Source organism: Anthonomus grandis, chromosome 17 (assembly GCF_022605725.1).
Source record: "Anthonomus grandis grandis chromosome 17, icAntGran1.3, whole genome shotgun sequence".
Lineage (NCBI taxonomy): Eukaryota > Metazoa > Arthropoda > Insecta > Coleoptera > Curculionidae > Anthonomus > Anthonomus grandis.
In genome coordinates, this window is record NC_065562.1 from 12,523,089 (window position 1) to 12,540,379 (window position 17,291).

The following is a 17,291-nucleotide window of genomic DNA, read 5'->3' on the forward strand; positions in this document are numbered from 1 at the left end:
CTTGTAAATTTTTATTTCAATTTCAATTTAATTTTATCAGTCTGAAATATTGAATAGATTTTTATTTTTGAATCAATAAAAATTTAATTAATTTTAATTTTTAGGCTTTGATTCTTACGATTGAAATAATTATTTAATTTTTCTAGAACTGAATCAACATTTTAAGGTTTCTTATTATTTAAATATATTTTTTTTAATAATTCAATCTTTAAAATGTAGTATTTTCCCGATTCATTTTTAATATCTTGACATATATTTAATAATATAATAATTACGTTAACTTTAGCTCCTTTTGGATATAAAAATCGTGTTTTTTTAACATAAATTATGCACACTTTTAGAATTGACTTATTTAGATATCTAAATAAAAAATATTTTTAAATTTTTAGTATTTTCAGTTTCATTCAGAATATTGGAAAAGCTATTTTAGCCAATTACATATTTTAAAAGAGAAAAATAACAACAAAAATGCGGATGCAAATTAATATTATTTATACATTTTAATTAATTTTTAGTAATTTTCATATTCCATTTATAATATTTAAAGCACTTTTAAGTTACTAAATCTTAAAAAGGTGTGAATTTTTAAAAGATGCCCTTTGAAAAATGCAAATCAATAAAATTTCAACTAATTTTTTTATAATCCCATTATTAAAAATTAATTTTCGCAATGGCAATAATTAAAATCTCACTTTTTTAAATTATTAAAATTTAATATAAATCTGTTACAAACATTTTTCTCGATCGTTTATTATAACTGTCGGTATCGGTTCGGTTTATGGTTGGTTGTAATCATCTGACGGTTGTTGAGAAAAAGTGTTGTGGATAAAGGGGAAGAAAGAAGCAAATTTTATCTTATTTTTCTTTTGTTTAACTCTACCTGGAGTCAATCTTTTACCTCTCAAACAAAATAGCTTCCATTTTTTTTTTCAAATATATAATATACTTTTAATATATCTTATATACTAGTTAATATTGATGTAAATATATATGTATTATGTATATACCATCTAATTGCACTTCTTTGTTATATCAAAAAAAATTAAACAAAACAAAAACAGTATCACCCAGGAAAACTTATAATGTGGCCAGAACGTTAGCAAACCTGTACAATAGCTTCTGCGTTATTATTTTACATTAAATTAATGTAAAAAATAAAGAGACGCGAACTGTTTTAGGTCTATATTATCAGCTTTCCTATCACGAAGCGTTTTAACCACTTTTCATTAATTCGAACCAATAATTTTGCGCAGATATTGTTGATTTGTTGATAAAAAACCACTGCAAACTAAGAGATTTGTTCTAAATTAAAATTTGTACCCAAATATTTGTACTCGGTTTTGTCAATTCCAAAATATATTTCGAACTACGCAAAATCATTTGATACTGGATAATTTTTGAATAAACTGTGTCAAAAGCAATAAACAAATCATAGTAAAACGCTTCGTTGTAAAAATTTAAATCAAGAATTTTCTCGTATCGAATAAACTACCTGCTAGTTTAAATTTTAATATAATATTTTAAGATATTTTTAGAGAAAATATACATCAAAAATTTTGATTAAATCACAGATAGATATAATTTTTCTTTCAATTAATCGCGGGATACCTTTGCTAATATTTTATATATCAACAACGATTTCATTATATACAGGACATTTTTTTAATACCCTGTATATAACGAACATTTTATGTATCATCAAAGCAGCTTGGTAAATATAATTACGCGTAGAACAAGGGAGATATTTTTTATACATTTTTTTGAGGTATACAAACACGTAAGACACATAGAAGAGTACATTTAAAATTTTTACATTATGCCAAATACACCGAACGGGGGATTAAACACTTAAGGGTAAAAGATATAGTGCAATATTTTTTTTAAATTTTGATAATCATTCTTGGGTACTATATCTTCCACGCGTACAAAATTTACGAGTATATACTTTAGAGTCGAAAAACACCTAATAAATATAGAATATATATGTATATATATAAAGACTGCTTTGATGCTTTTACATATAAGACGATTTTGCTAAATCTACGTGAAAACAGAAAAAAAATAGGTAAAAAACAATAAATTATCAACAAACACGTCACGTCGAGCTCATTTTTTGTTTTGCATATAAGTTATTCTTACAACCACGCCGTAAGGGGGCTCCGTATGCGTCCGTCTACGCCCCTGACATCCCCCCTTGGCAGTTCCATGGTATGTGTGTGTTCATCTTTTGATTCTTTTAATAAAAAATTCTTTCTCTTACAAAAGGTAAATGTCAGTCTTGTAGTGCGTCGTTATCGGAGGCACTGCTTCCTGCCGTACTTTCTGTTTTGATCCCCGAGCCATTTCTGGAACCAAAAAGATACCTTACTTAGTAATCACGCATAACATTATTCAGAAAGTGAAGCATTTAAGCATATTTTTACCAGAAAGTCAATTAATTAGATCTGGAAAGGAAAATGACCTGAAGCAAATACATTAATCATAAATAAGAAATAATCGCTTCAGTTCAGCTGATTCTTTCAGGTAGTTAAAGTAGTAAATCGTATTTCCTGGAGACTGCTTGAGTAATTCCCTTTGTCAGAATTATTACGGAATTTCTGCAGGTATATTCCATACCTCTTGGGAAGTTTAATTCATATTTTCATTTTTTTCAGTAACTGAACTCTTCTCAAGGATAGTAGTTTTTTATTCCTTCTAGGCAATTGAAATTATTTGCTCTTGCTTTCAGTCAGTTGAAGTTATTTTATTTCTCAGTCACTTCTTATATCCCCCAGACTTTTGACATTAGTAGTAATTTTTAAATTTAACTGCTTCCAGGTATTTGAACACTTGTTTAGTCCTTAAAGTCGCTTAGAGCATAAAAAAATTAAAATTAAGCAGAAAGTACCATTAATCAATATATAGAGCGATCAGGAGCACAAATTTTCCAGAAAAATTGTTTTGGTTTGTCGCAAAGCATAACCTGTTGGGCAGGCTGTAGTGCAGGTATTTGTAGTAGATCACCGTATACCCATGGAAACATACAACTTGTTTTATGAGCTAAAGTATTCGTTGTGTAAAAAAGCGGACAGAAAATTTTAAACTGAGGAAACCGCCTCACAGTCGTCTCAATATGCTCGGATAACTGAGCCGCCATTAAGGCTATAATACTAACAAACTTAAGCTCCAAGCTTGTGCTAGAGGCAACAAAAATCCTAGAAGAACTGATGGAAAAGAGCTGCAGGGCTTAGGCTTCTTTGGATGCCGGGCCGCTAAGGTGGTAACGAGGTATTTGCTAGGCTGGGATTAAACGAAACTAGTTGTTGGCCTACATGCTAAAATTGTCATAGCCAAATGTATAGCTATCGCAACATTAAGAAGTCTGCTTGTCAGAAAGGCATTGTGGACATAGACGGAAGTATTTGACCTTGGACAGGTTAAGGCACATTTACGAGACCATCTCCACATACTAGGGAAATAAATAAATACTGTCCACTTTATTAAGAAGTGGCCAGTACTTACGAATGTTAAACCTGAAGTTTAAACCTCCTAAATGGCTTTTTCTAAGCTTTTCTGGGCCTCTGGCAGCTCTTGGTGAGGCATGACGGTTCCACCTGGAGATCTGTATGCACCACAAGATTGATTGCCCAATATCCCCCAAATCCATTCATTCAGTAATAAATGAATTTGGAAAAAGGAATTTGTAAATAAATTGTCAAAATCGTATGTTTTGCAGTTATAGACGTTTTGCTAAAAGTAGATTTCTATTATGATTGTCATATGCAAAATCTATAGTACCGGTGATGCGTTACTTAACAAATAATGTTTTCTCCTCACCTTTCTGGCAGAAGCTCACGATATCGCACCAACATCTCCGGTTTTAAATTTTCTGGCTTGACCAGGTCTTGTTTCAGGTAGATTCTCGGGTGTTTCCGCTCGTGGTCGGTCGAGTTCGTCGACTCCTCGTCTCGACTTCGTTTACGCTCGTTATGGCTCGCGGAATCACTCGAGTCGTTTGACAGTTCGACCGAGTGATCGATCGAATTGTTCCTCTCGATTTTGATTGGTGGCGGGGACGATCTGTGCGGTTTCGAGTCCTCTTGGTTATTATGCGAGTTGCTTACTCCTAAAAAAAGCTTGATGAGTGATTTCTTTGTAACTCATTAGTAGGTTTACCTGTTGAGAAGTTAAGAGGACTTGTACTTTTCCGGTAAGACTCGTCCCCGGAGCTACTAGCGTCCGTCAAGTTTGGCTTTGGTAGTGGAGTTAGTCGGCTGTTTCTACACAGCTGATCCAGTAATGCTTTATTCGACATATTTTCAGGTGCAATGTTCTTCTCGTCCTTAATTGATTTCTCATCGGAGCTTGGCACTCCCGATTCGAGACTGGAACGTATTATACCATCCAGGAACGACCTAATATTAAAATATCTCCTAATTTCAGATGGGCTATCTTTAAGCAAAAAACTCACCCGTTGGGTCCAGACCCATCCAGCAAAGATTCCGCCATTTGTCTTGCACTCTTGGCCAAAGTGGCAGCCCCACCTTGAGGAGATGGTGTGCCCATACTCCTCTCCCTTTCCTCCTGGAGCTTCTGCATCATTTGGGAGGCGAAAAACTCACTGGGAGACAAGAAAGGACCGGCCTGACCTCTTGCGGCAGCCGCAGCAGCTGCGTACTCCATGGGATTAGGAGGGAAACCAGGGTGAGGCCAAAAAGGGAATGGAGGCGGATAAGTACCTGAGGCTAGTCCCGCAGCTGCTGCAGGACTTAGTCCCGCTGCAGCTTCAAACAGGGGCAACTTAATACCATTCGGCGAGGAGGGTGGAAATTTTTGCTGAGGAGGTTTGATTACGTTTTGTTGCTGTTGTTGTTGCTGCTGCTGTTGTTGCTGTTGTTGTTGCTTCAACTTTTCCTAAAAAGATTTATTTTTCAATTTGACTTTAAGGAAAAAGTTTGTAGTTACCTGGGCAATTTTAAGGTCGTTTTGCTTAAGGCTGGCGATTTTTTCATCGACAGGATTTGGCTTCGGGTCCCTCTTACGTGGCCTCATCAAATGCCTCTCTTTAACTTTGTACTCTAACGTTGAATGGGGTACGCCATAATAGCTGCCCGCCCTATGAACGGACATTTCACCCCTTTGCACAGCCCTTACTGCCTCCACCAAACTATCTCTATCGTAATTTCGATATTTTCCACGTTTTGGCCTAGTACCTGAAACAGATTAAGCATTTAAATAAAACAGCACCTTAGATGATCAAATAGTACTAACCTTTACCTCCTGAGGGCTGTCCCCCTTGACTTCCCTGCTGAGGTTTATTCTGTTGAGCAGACTGCTGCTGTTGATGCGACTGCTGCTGCGAATGATGATATCTATTCACGTCCTGCTGACTCTTGATGACCGACGGTAACCCGCCCAAAGGTGGCGTAAAGCCGCTCCTTTTAAACTCCAAGTCCATGGGTATGGAGGGCCTCCTTACCGGATCTAATCCTTGTTGAAACTTTTGCGTTATACTTTGCGTAATCACGTCTTTAATAAGTAAACCCTTGCCGGGTAAAATGGGCGGTGAGTTCGACTCGCTGGTTACGGGAGGCGATACGAGTCTACCGCTCGTAGAGTCGATGGAGTTGCTCCTACTAAAAATGTCGCAGCCATTTTTTGGAGGGGCGGGTGGGGTCGGCCGGAAGGACGGATATTTTATCACATTCGAGGGTGGGTCGGAGTCGGGCGACGGGGAGGGTTCCAAAGACTTTTCAACCTACAAACCCATAATACATAAACTGCCTGAATTATAGTTTGTGGTAGTTGACCCACCTTAGTAATAACAGAATTTGAGGGACTGGGCCTCAAAAGCCTCTCGCTATCACCGTTGTTGTTCTGGATCTTCAGGTGTTCTTCGACGATCAGCCTTTTGGCTAACTCGGGAATGATGTTGTGTAATACTGATCCGTCTGGCGGCTTTTGATTGGCCAGGATGTTTTGTGACGCGATCAGGGCCTGCAAATAGACCTGGTGTAACGGGTAAGGTTTAGTATATTCTTGGTACACTTGGTGGCTTATAGGTACCCATCACCATTTTAATTAATTTGTGCAAATTGAGGCGTGTGGTAAGTTTAGGAATTCCTTATCATAATCAGTATGCTTATAGGCTAATATTTGTTTTTCTGGATAAGGAAAGGAAATTTTAAAAAGAACTTTTAACTTGAATATAAGCACAATTTTTTAACAATTTTTCAATTTTTTTTTCTAACAATGCATCACTAAAAAGTGTTGACGTATTCTGTATATTCCTAATGGGAAAATTAATTGATTCCTTCATAACACCAATTAGTACCAAAAACCACAATAGATAGCCAGATTTAAGCTAAAAATATCTCTTACATTTCGTACCTGCAGGTACTGAATGATCTCACTTTGATCCAGAGGCGAAGATCCAGCCTCTTGGCTCTCCTTCGCTTTCTGCAAAAAGAGTTTTATGGCTTCGGGTGAGTGTTCCATGCCAGAGAACCTGAGGATATCGGCCATCGAAAGCAGGGGAGCCTAAAAGCATTTTATTTATTAAAACAATTCACCCTTAAGTTCCTTTCCTATACCTGTAAAGCCTTTTCAACCTCCTTCTCCTCCTCGGTTCCAGAGAGTTCCTTATCGTCATCCAATCCTTCATCCTCCTCAAGTTTCAAAGGAGTAGAACTGTTAAGGTGACTCTCCCTCTCACGTTCCAAGGCAAGTTTATACACTTTGTTCCTAAGGGTGGATCTTGGGATGCCGTAGATGACTGCAGCCCTTCTGGTGCCCAACTTTCCAGACTGGATGTCCCTAAGGGCTGCCTGGAGCTCGTCTTCAGTGTACGTCCTACGCCCCGCTACTGCTGACATACGCGGTTTTGCCTGAAGTCGGAACTAGAAGGAAATTTCCAAGGTTTAAGGCTCTATTTGGGTAGAATTTTTATTCTGTACTTATTCCGAAATAAGTGCGAAAATAAATAATTCCGCACTGATAAGGAATGAAACTGCTGCATATTAAACGTTCATGAATAAAATTTATGTCTTCCTTAAAGCGGTCTTGTTGGAGTTGTTTATTTCGACTGTACAATAACAAATGTTTGTCGTGGCGGAGCAAAAGTTATTTGCAACAAGAATTTAAAGATAAATGCAACGAGCGGCCTGACCTTGTCCCACTTGGCGAATTTCGCCTCTACCGTCGAGAAAATATCATTCTGGGCCGCCGGAATTATTCCTAACAACTATGTACAACGTAATTTCACGACTGAGATAATGCCGTGTACTTCAAGTTTAATTAAGTGGAGTTATATGTGATTCTTAGCTATTTTTATTATACGGAGCTTGTTTAATAAATTTGCAATATGGAAGAGTTTTCCAGCTTAATTAATTAGGTTAAACTGGCAAGGCTTATGTGGTAAGATTACAAGTCGTAAGGGTAGATATCTATAAAAATATATTCGGCCTTGCCATCCACGTTTAATTGAATATGCCTCGATATTGTATACTTAATTTAATTTTAATTTTTGCGATAGGTAGGTATTTGAGGTAATTATTAAAGGTATTTGAAGTGGTCACTAGTCGATAAAAAATTTGAGGGTACGTTTGAAAACAATTTTGATAGAGTTAAATTTTTTTTTTAAATGGAATGCTTGTAAGCCGTTCGCATTAATTAATTTAATTTAAGACTAATCCTGAAAAATGGTAAAAGATTTAATGTCTTTGGAAAAATGTATACATTTTTGGGTTAAAAAATACGGATGTAAGCTATTTCTGTTAACTTAATCTTTAGTAAAAATGGAATAATCACTAAAAAACTCACAAACTTTTTTGTTTTAGATTTAAATGTAAAAATTGTGATAACTGGACGAATTACGTAGTTATATTATATGCATGCATGTTTACCCAGCAACAGATAATATTTAAGCAATATAGACCACGGACAAAATTCTAAAGATGTAAAACAAGGATGTGACGTTAATTTAAGAATTATCCAGTGATATTTTATATAATAACCCTTTTTTAAAACAAACAGTAAAACAGCACTTTAAGCGCTCACTACACGATAAACAACTTTACTTATAGTATTTGTCATGTATATAATAACTATAAATGCTTATAGCCTGCCAATAATAAGATTATTAATGGTAAATTGACAATTGTAATACAACTAATTGAAGATTTGGTGCACAGATAGCAATAATGTTGTTTATAAATCGATTCAATTGAAAAATGTCAAACCTGTAAACGAAGAAAAATCGAATAGTCTTTTCTTAATATATGTGCAAAAATTAGTAGTAAAATAGCAACAATTGTAGTAACATAGTCGATTATTTTTAATTACTTTTAAATTGCTAATCGTTTGAAAAAAATCAAAATTCAAAATATTTACGTTTTAAACTGGGTTATAGGCCTCAAAAATGTGTGAATTAATAAAATTAACTCAAAAATCGTGTCAATTAAGTGTTTAAGAATGCAAAAATTCTTTAAAAAAACCGAGCATAGTCAACATTAAGCATAACATACATGGACACTTCGAAGATTTTGTTATTAAATAGTAATTTTGCAATTAGGAATAAGAAACTGCTTAAACCTGCTAAACCTAAGTGAGATAAATAAATAATGACTAATAAAATCGTATAATAATCATAATATACATTAACCATCTAAGCGATCAATTAAGACAAATATACCCACCATAATGAGTATTGTGATATTTCTGATCTAAACTTTTATAAAACAATTTTTCATCTTTTGCTCAACCATTATTAAACAACATATTTGTTATAATAATGTAGATAAAGTTTATTCACATAGTGTGAACGTTGCGAAATAGCTCTTAAAAGTCTGATGATGCTCTTGCTAGAGCGAAACACGTGTATCCATTTAATATGTATATGTTGTGAAACCGTGACTGTGTTTTTCTTTGTTTTCGTCAATTTTGTATGTTGGTCTATCTGCAAAGGATAGAGGATATTTTTGTATTAAATGAGAAACTTTTAAGCCTAAAGAAATCGCAATAGAAAAAAAGAGATTCTAACTTTTTAAAGAATGTAGGCCTCATAAAATGGTCATTATTAATTATAAAATACAACTAAAAAAATTTTATGGTGGAAAACCCATAATTTTTAAATAACAAGGTGGTATATTTTAAAAAGTTAATTCGTTATTTAATTAACTATACTTAACACTATAAAAATGCAAAAATTACGAAAAAATTCTTAAAAATTTGAATAGTAAACAAATATTATTAGTTTGATAAATATTTCGGATAAACTTAAAAATTTTTGGTCGAATGATAAAGTTGCAGGCGTCTAATAATGATCATTTTTTTAAATAACACCAAGTTATTAAATAAAAAAAAATTGGGTTAAAGTTTTAAACAAGGTCATAAAAATAGCTGGCCTTTAAAATATGTGAATTAGGTTTTCAAGCCTTAAAAAATAGTATCACTTAATTCTGTAAGAATGCAAAAATCCTTACAGAAAACCGAGCATAGTTTAGTATTATGCATAACTTAAATAGAAACTTCAAATATTTTTTTTCAATAAATAGTAATTTGACCATTGAGGATTAGGCATCATAACTAATTTTTTTAAACAAATTGATAACTAAGATAAGAAAGGAATACCTAATAATAATTTTATGCAGACTATCTAAAATTTATATGCAAACTTAGTAGAATAATACAGTTCTACTAACATTTCACCCAAAAAAAGGGTGTAGCATACAAAACTCACAAACAAAACTCGAAAAATAGCCGATAGAAGCAACGGAAGAATAAAAAACTGCTGAAATCTCTTAAACCTAAGTTACTTAAAAAAATAGTTAAAACTTTTAAAATTGTATACAAATATTCATAGGTTTCTAAGCATTAAAATATCATGTCAAGTAACTCTTTAGAAATACAAAAAGTTCTTCCAAAAAGGAAGCATAGTCAAGCATTATGCATAACTTAAATAGATACGAACATAAAATATGATAGTAAGCATAATTTAAAAGGAGCTGATTCATCTGCTACTTTAAATTCATAAAATTTAATTAAATACTTCAAAATTAATTTGGATAAAGAGTTTGCTGACCAAAAAATTATCAAAGAAAATCAAGAGTCTGCTGGAACTTTGAGAAACGTTTATTATTTCAAATATTAATATATAAAACAGTATTTAAATAAAATAGAAATGTAATAGTCTAGGAGGCTAAAAACCCCATATTTCCTGTCTTTTGATGAGAATCCAACAAATACTGATAATAGCAAGTTTCTTACACCTGTCATGGAACCTGAGATCTTGAAATATATAAGTTCTTTAAAAAATTAAATGTCATTAGGAGAAGATCATATACCTGCACAAGCACTAAAGATCTGTCGTTCATATCTAAAAACGCCTCTTATTTATATTTACAACTGATTGTATTTCTTTAAGCCTCAAGACATCTATTGTAACATCTATTCACAATTGAGGTTCAGATAATAAATTATTTAACTACAGTCTTATATCACAAATAAATTATTATGCAAACATTTTTGAAAAATGTTTAAAAACAAGGCTCAACAAATTTCTAAATTCACAAGTAATTAATTAAATCTCAAAGTCAATATGGATATTGTCCAGGCTTCTCTACCACTGATGCAGTACACAAACTAATCTTTTTGGTAAATCATGTCATGAACTTGCATCTAGTTAAACCCCTTAATACAGTACCACATGAGAGACCTTGAAGAAAGACATTTGGAAGATATTGGAGTGAGAGGTTTGCTGTCCCACAACCAAATTTCGAAAAACTGGTAATAAAAGTAATAAAAGAATAAAAAACTATTTAACCCTATTGAACCTAAGTGAGTAAGTTGACAAGAAAGTAATTAAAATTATTAAATTAATATATAATCTTATAGTAGTAATGAGCTAATTAAGGGATCATGAAGATATGTGTGAATAATTTGACAATATGGAGTAGTTATATTTTATAAATAATAAATTCCTTACAAAAAATAGTAAGAATGGGTTTAATTTAATAAATATTTTGGAAAAAATCTTATTATCTTGGATAAATTAACTCTTCAAAAATGCCAAGATTTTCCCAAAAAAACTTAGCATAGTCAAGCATTTTGTATAACTTAAGTAGCATTGAACATAAAATATGATAATAAATATATTAGGCGTAGGCATAACTTAAAAGGATATGATTCATTTGCTATATTACATTTAATTAAATAAAAATCTTCAAAATTAAATTGGAGAGAGAGTGTGCAGGCCAAAAAATATCTAAATAAAACAAGAAGGACTACTGAGGTCTTAAGAAACATTGATAACTTTAAATATTATTAAAAAAAGACCAAAAACCGACGATTTCACCCATTAACTTTTTCTTGACAATAATTTTTGATAAATGACCAGTGATCTGATGGTGGAGTCTTAGGCATAATTGAGCATTTTAGAGATTGAAAATTTGTACAGGAACTACTGTAAAAGGGGCTTAATTACTATTAATTATCTGTAGGCGAAATAAAACTTACATGAAACCTTAAGAAAAGAAAACCCTTGACCAATATTTATTTATTCAATTGATAGAAATTTAGAGATAGGGATTCATTAGCGCTACAACCAAAACTTGAAAAAAAGTCAATAAAAACAATGAAAGAATAAAAAACTAATAAAATTTATTGAAGTTAAATGAGTTAGCTTACAAAAGAATAATTATAACTAATAAAATCATATTAATAATGAGCAATTCTCGTCCTTAAAACGGATCAATATTATATATCAAAATTTCTTTGAAAAGAGCGAAAAAACTAGCATGGAAAACCAACAAATGTTAGTCTTTATAGCAAGTCATAGTTTCTTTATTATATCACATTAATATGACAGAAGCACTTTGTCCTTAATTATCTTATTCTTGTCGAACTCAGCCGAACCTTAAGGTCAACCACCAGGAAAAACAACTTCACTTGAAGGACCCATTATTTCTTTTTTTTATGACAGGTGAACCGACATACTATCGAATTAAATTGGTGTTTGCACACCGGTGCGGTGTTTACAAAAGCGCGCCTTTGCTAAAATAATTGCCTTTTTCGATTTTTCCTATTTTCGTGCGAGGCTATCGGAAAGGTTTGCCCGATTTATTCGGTCTAGGGTTCACTTTTTTTCCTCACCCTCTCTTTACGTCTCTGGAGGGTAATTGGGCTTTGTTTGCCAAGAGTTTTTTGCGGAATTAGTGTGCTAATAGATTAACTCTTTACGTATGGGTTTAATTAACTTAGATGCTCTCAAATTAATTACTATAGTTCTCCTTATCTAGACTTATCTAAAGACAGTGCTAGCACATAAACAAATATTCAGGATTACTCTACTGCTACTGCTACCATACATAAAGTCTTTATAGATTATAGCCTGAAAGGTTAACAGGTCGTTTAGCACCTGTTAGTAGCAACCAAATTAGCAGTAAAGATAACCATCATAAAATATAATTGTAAAGTCAATATTGCTTTAAGTTAATATTGACTTAAGTACATTTACTACCAGTATAGGTGGAGTACTATTTGTTAAATTTATTTATTAAGTGGTATTTTAACAATCGCTGTCTGCGATGGAAATGTATTCAAAATTTTAAATAAATAATCCGCATGCACTAAAATCCGATACAGATTAATTCGGGTTCAATAGTATCGTAACAAAGATAGGAATACGATCGTAAATAATAATTCATTCAACTCTTATCTCCAAAAAAGTATGGCAATCGTTGCCATAAACAACGAATTTATCAGTCAAAAATTGCACAAATAGCACGAGATATTATGGGTTTACTAACCTATGATAATATTCTGGGTTTGCATATTACATACACGGTTTTATGCGGTTTTGGAAAAATAGTACATTTGAAAATATCCAGGCTTTGCCTTACAAATATATTTAGCATAATATACAATATTTATTAAACATTAAACATTTTTGGCTAATAATGGCAACAAGTTGAATTTGCATTATTGATTTTTTTTATTGTTTAATATTAGGAAAGTAGTCTTTCCTAAAAGAAAACTTAAGAACATAAAAATAACTAGTAGTTTCTATTTGAAAAGCCAAAAAAAATATAAATTTGGTTCCAAGTGGTAGAACTGTACAATTTAAAATAATGGTTTTATCTCATTAGAATAGATAATTTCTTTCTGTCAGTTGTCATTTTGTGGAAATATTGATTTCAATAGGCTAATTCAGTACTATTAACTGTTTTAAATAAGTATTAACTGTTAAGTATTTTACCTACAATATTTAAATTTCAAAAAAAAGCATAAAATATTCAGTATTTTAAGTCATTCCATACCTTTTAAGTGTTCGACACTTTAAATAGTCTAATTTTAAATTAAGTTTTCTTATATATTTCAGTTGTTTGCAGTGGTATTTAAAGCTATTCTAAGTTTCTTCCAGGTATTTAAAATTATATCACATTATCTATTCCAGATTTTTGAAGCCAATTCCCATTATATTCCAGGTATTTTAAATTATGCCTTCTTTGATTCTAGTAGATTGTTCTGATACTCATACTTTTAAAACCCTTTTCTTTTATTTTAAGCATTTAAAGTAATTCTTTCCAGGCAATTGTTATTTTTTAACCGATTAGTTATATAGTTTTATTATAATTTTCTCAAATATCGTAAAATCCGTCTATCTTCTAAGCGCTAAATTTCAGATTTCTGGTTCTTATCTGATAACCTAATATAAATAGATTAGGGTAACTTATTAAACACTTTTTAGAATTAAGTAGTACCTATCATTAATTTTAGAAAAACCCTTAAATTTAATACGTTAGTTGGTTATTATTTTGTTATCTAGTTTGATATATAAAGCTTATTTACATACTTTTTAGATTTACTAACAAGGCTTTATTAAATAAATTTTAAAATTAATTCTTTTCATTAAACATAATTAAAAATCAACAAAATTTATATATTTTTATGCATAACTTAAATGGAAAAGATGCTCGTTGTCTGATATTTGATTGGTTTTAGTCTCATTTAAGCTCCAACAAAAAAAAATATTTTATTTTAATATACGAATATTAATTCTATTTTATGTAAAACTAACCTAAAATAAACAAGAACAATATTCTAAATAACAAACAATCTATATAGACTATTGAAATATTTATTGTAGACTTATACTAGATATTGTAAAATTAAAAAAAAAATACAGATTTAATGATACAGTTAAAAAAATTATTAAACACGCAGATATTATTGAATATTTAATTAAAATTAAAACTTTACTATCAGAAAATTAACAAGTAATCTGATATTAGTACAATCACTTTTAATCCCTTTAAAATCTTCACTGCAGGCCTATTATTTTAAATAGAAGATATTTCTCTGGAAATTTTGAACAGAACAACCATAATTTGTCCATAAGTTTTGAGTACAATCTGTTGTTTTTAATTCCTTCAAATAGTGGAATTATACAATTTTAAATAATGATAATACCCTTCTTTATCCCTTAAAAAGATATTTTTCATCCCAGTTGTTATTCTGTGAAATAATTCAATTTAGTACTTGTTCACAATGCTGTTGCCTATTTTTAATAAGTATTAGCCATTAAGTGATTTAGTTCCAGTATTCAAATTTCCAAAAATATATAAAATATGCAGTGTTTTAAGTCACTCGACACACTGTTCAGAAATTATGTTCCACACTTTTAATAGTCAAGTAGAGTGAAGTCAAGTGATGTCATTCTAAGTTTTCTCTAAGTATTTTATATTATTTCAGACATTTGACATAATTGTTAAAGCCTTTTAGGTATTTGAAGTCATTTTAAATTTTAATCTAGGCATTTTAAGCTATTTCTTCCAAGAATTTTAAGTTATTTTAAGTTTTTATTTGGTATATAATTTTATTTCTTAGTTTTTTTTGAATCGTTGGAAATTGATGTACTATCTATAATAGTTATTGATTGATTATGATTAAGTTGATTGATTATGATTACGCCTGATAACTTCCTCAATTTAATTTTTAACATTTCGCTTTCGCTAAAAACGAAATTAGGTTACAGGAATCGTATCAATTTTAGTTATGCCTACGCATTACCAAAATGAAAAAGATGTAACTTCATTTAATTGTAGTGAATTATGAAGAGGATATAGATTTTCCAACAGGATATTGAGCCTAGACACACCTACAGATTAGTTAAGAACTAGGCCTTTTGTAGAAAAAATTCAAGTATTGGCTTACCAATGATTCTTTATATGTATCAATTCAATCATCCGATTTCAAACTAGAACCATATAAGAAAATAAAAATAAGTAGTAGTTCCTATTTAAAAAACCCAAAAAATATCCCGTTGATTAATGCAAGTTAGCGGTTTATGGTTATTTTTTTTATTTAAAGTTATTTTTCATTTTTTTTTTAATTGTTGGTACACTTCTTGTGTTTTTGGATTTCTTAAGTCACTCATTTTATATTTTAGGCTATTTGAAAATTTTTAATTTAGATTTTATCATTTTCTTAGTCTAACTACAGGAATTAAATTAAGGGGATCATATCCATTTTAGTTATGCGTATGCATTACCAAAATTGACCAAATTTTGGTCTACTTAAATGTAGTGTATTTACATATGTCAAAGATTTGAATGAAATTGCTGATATAGGGTTGCTTTTTTAGCTATTTTCCTTGTTTAAATAAAAATAATAGAGTTAAATTTATAGATTAAATATAATAAAGTTAATTTTATAGATTAGCATTATTATTTTATCTATATTTTTACTTCTGTTATTATACTTTTACATCAAGGAGGACATAGGTTTTTAATACAATTAGTACTGTATATTGCAACAATAATAAAAAACCGCTTAATCGTCATATAAAAAAAATGAAAATAACTAGTAGTTCCTATTTAAAAAAACCCAGGAAATAACCTAAATAATTAGTTAATGCAACTTATATGTTTAATATATTATCCTCATAATATTGTCTTCTTTCTGGCTTAACAGGTCTGCATTTAAGGTTTTAAAACTTCATATTCAAGCAAAATTTTTTTTGTGGTCTATGTTCATTTAAATAAATTAATTTAGGTATTTAATTAATGCTTATTAATATATTGTTAACAAGTACAGTTTTTACTAGTTTAGTTTTAAATCTGAAATTCCAACTGTAATTGAACTCTATTAGTACCATAGTTCAACAATTAAGGTTAAAAAAAATGCATAAAATATTAGTGTTTTTTTGAGTCGTTCCGCATATCGTTTAGGAATTGTGTTTCACAATTATAAAATTAATTTATTTTTGGATTTTAATTAATCATCTAATATTTTAGTAATTTTCCAGGGTGTCATTCTTCAAAACTTTTTTAGGCGATTAAAAATATTTCTCATTTATTTCAGATCTTTCAAGTCAGTTGGTATTTGATAGGTATTTGATGTCATTATAAATTTTATTCCAGATATTTTAAGTTATTTCTTTCAAGAGTCTTAGGCTTCTTTCTGGTAATTTTTGTATTTGAAGCATTTTAAGTAATTCTTTCCAGATGGTTGAGATAATAGTTTATTTGTTTCAGGAATTTGAAGTCATTTAAAGTTTATTACTGATATTAAAAGTTATTTTTTATTTTTCCTGGATTGTTCTGACCCTAATTATGATTGTCCAATGACTGGACAATGGATTTAAATACCTAAAATAGAATGTTGGAATTTTCCTTGGCAGTTGGCCCTTGTTAATAAATAAATTGAATAAACGGAACCGTATCTGTTTAAGTTATGCCTATGCATTACCAAAATGTCCTTAATTTTGGTCTATTTAAAAGCAGTGAATTTATGTCAAAGCTAAGTATTAATCTCTTTTTATCTATTTGCTTATAACTAAAAATAATATAACTTTTGTAATTAGTATTAATATTTTTATATACTCTAGTGCTACCAAATAACAAATTATATATCACTTTCTTTTGCAGTTAGTTTTAATGATTAACATTTTTATTATTCTGGTTCCTGCTATAATACTTTACAAAAAAGTATTTACCACGTAATTACCCTCTCGTCCATTCTTAGAAATTACAAAAATATTTTTTAGGAGCTGTGGTAGCACTTGCTAAATAATCTGTACTATTAGAAAACAATCAAATACAATATTAGTCAATTCAAAAATTCAAAGTCAACATTTTATTTTGATAATATCTTATATTTTGTAATTGTACTCCTCTTAATAGCACGCTTCTACGTATTTCTCCAGACAGTTTGTTTGATTCATTGCTCAAAATGTATTTTGGAGTTTTTATGTTCTGGCATTTTGATAAAATTTTTAAAGCGTATCAAAAAGTACACATAAAATGATCATT

The 17,291-nt window shown here is 30.7% G+C and overlaps 1 protein-coding gene across 1 annotated transcript in view; it reads right to left on the reverse strand.

The window, feature by feature from the left end:
* Nucleotides 1–298: 298 nt before the first annotated feature.
* LOC126746590 (mushroom body large-type Kenyon cell-specific protein 1) overlaps nucleotides 299–17,291 on the reverse strand; it is a 166,907-nt gene continuing 149,914 nt past the window's right edge. The window contains exons 7-15 of the mRNA XM_050454899.1: nucleotides 6,573–6,878; nucleotides 6,361–6,519; nucleotides 5,794–5,976; nucleotides 5,251–5,737; nucleotides 4,945–5,192; nucleotides 4,451–4,893; nucleotides 4,156–4,394; nucleotides 3,817–4,105; nucleotides 299–2,345 (exon numbers count right to left, since the gene is read on the reverse strand). Coding sequence (XP_050310856.1) covers nucleotides 2,273–2,345; nucleotides 3,817–4,105; nucleotides 4,156–4,394; nucleotides 4,451–4,893; nucleotides 4,945–5,192; nucleotides 5,251–5,737; nucleotides 5,794–5,976; nucleotides 6,361–6,519; nucleotides 6,573–6,878 — 2,427 coding nt within the window. The 3' untranslated portion in view covers nucleotides 299–2,272. The remainder of the gene's footprint in view (nucleotides 2,346–3,816; nucleotides 4,106–4,155; nucleotides 4,395–4,450; nucleotides 4,894–4,944; nucleotides 5,193–5,250; nucleotides 5,738–5,793; nucleotides 5,977–6,360; nucleotides 6,520–6,572; nucleotides 6,879–17,291) is intronic.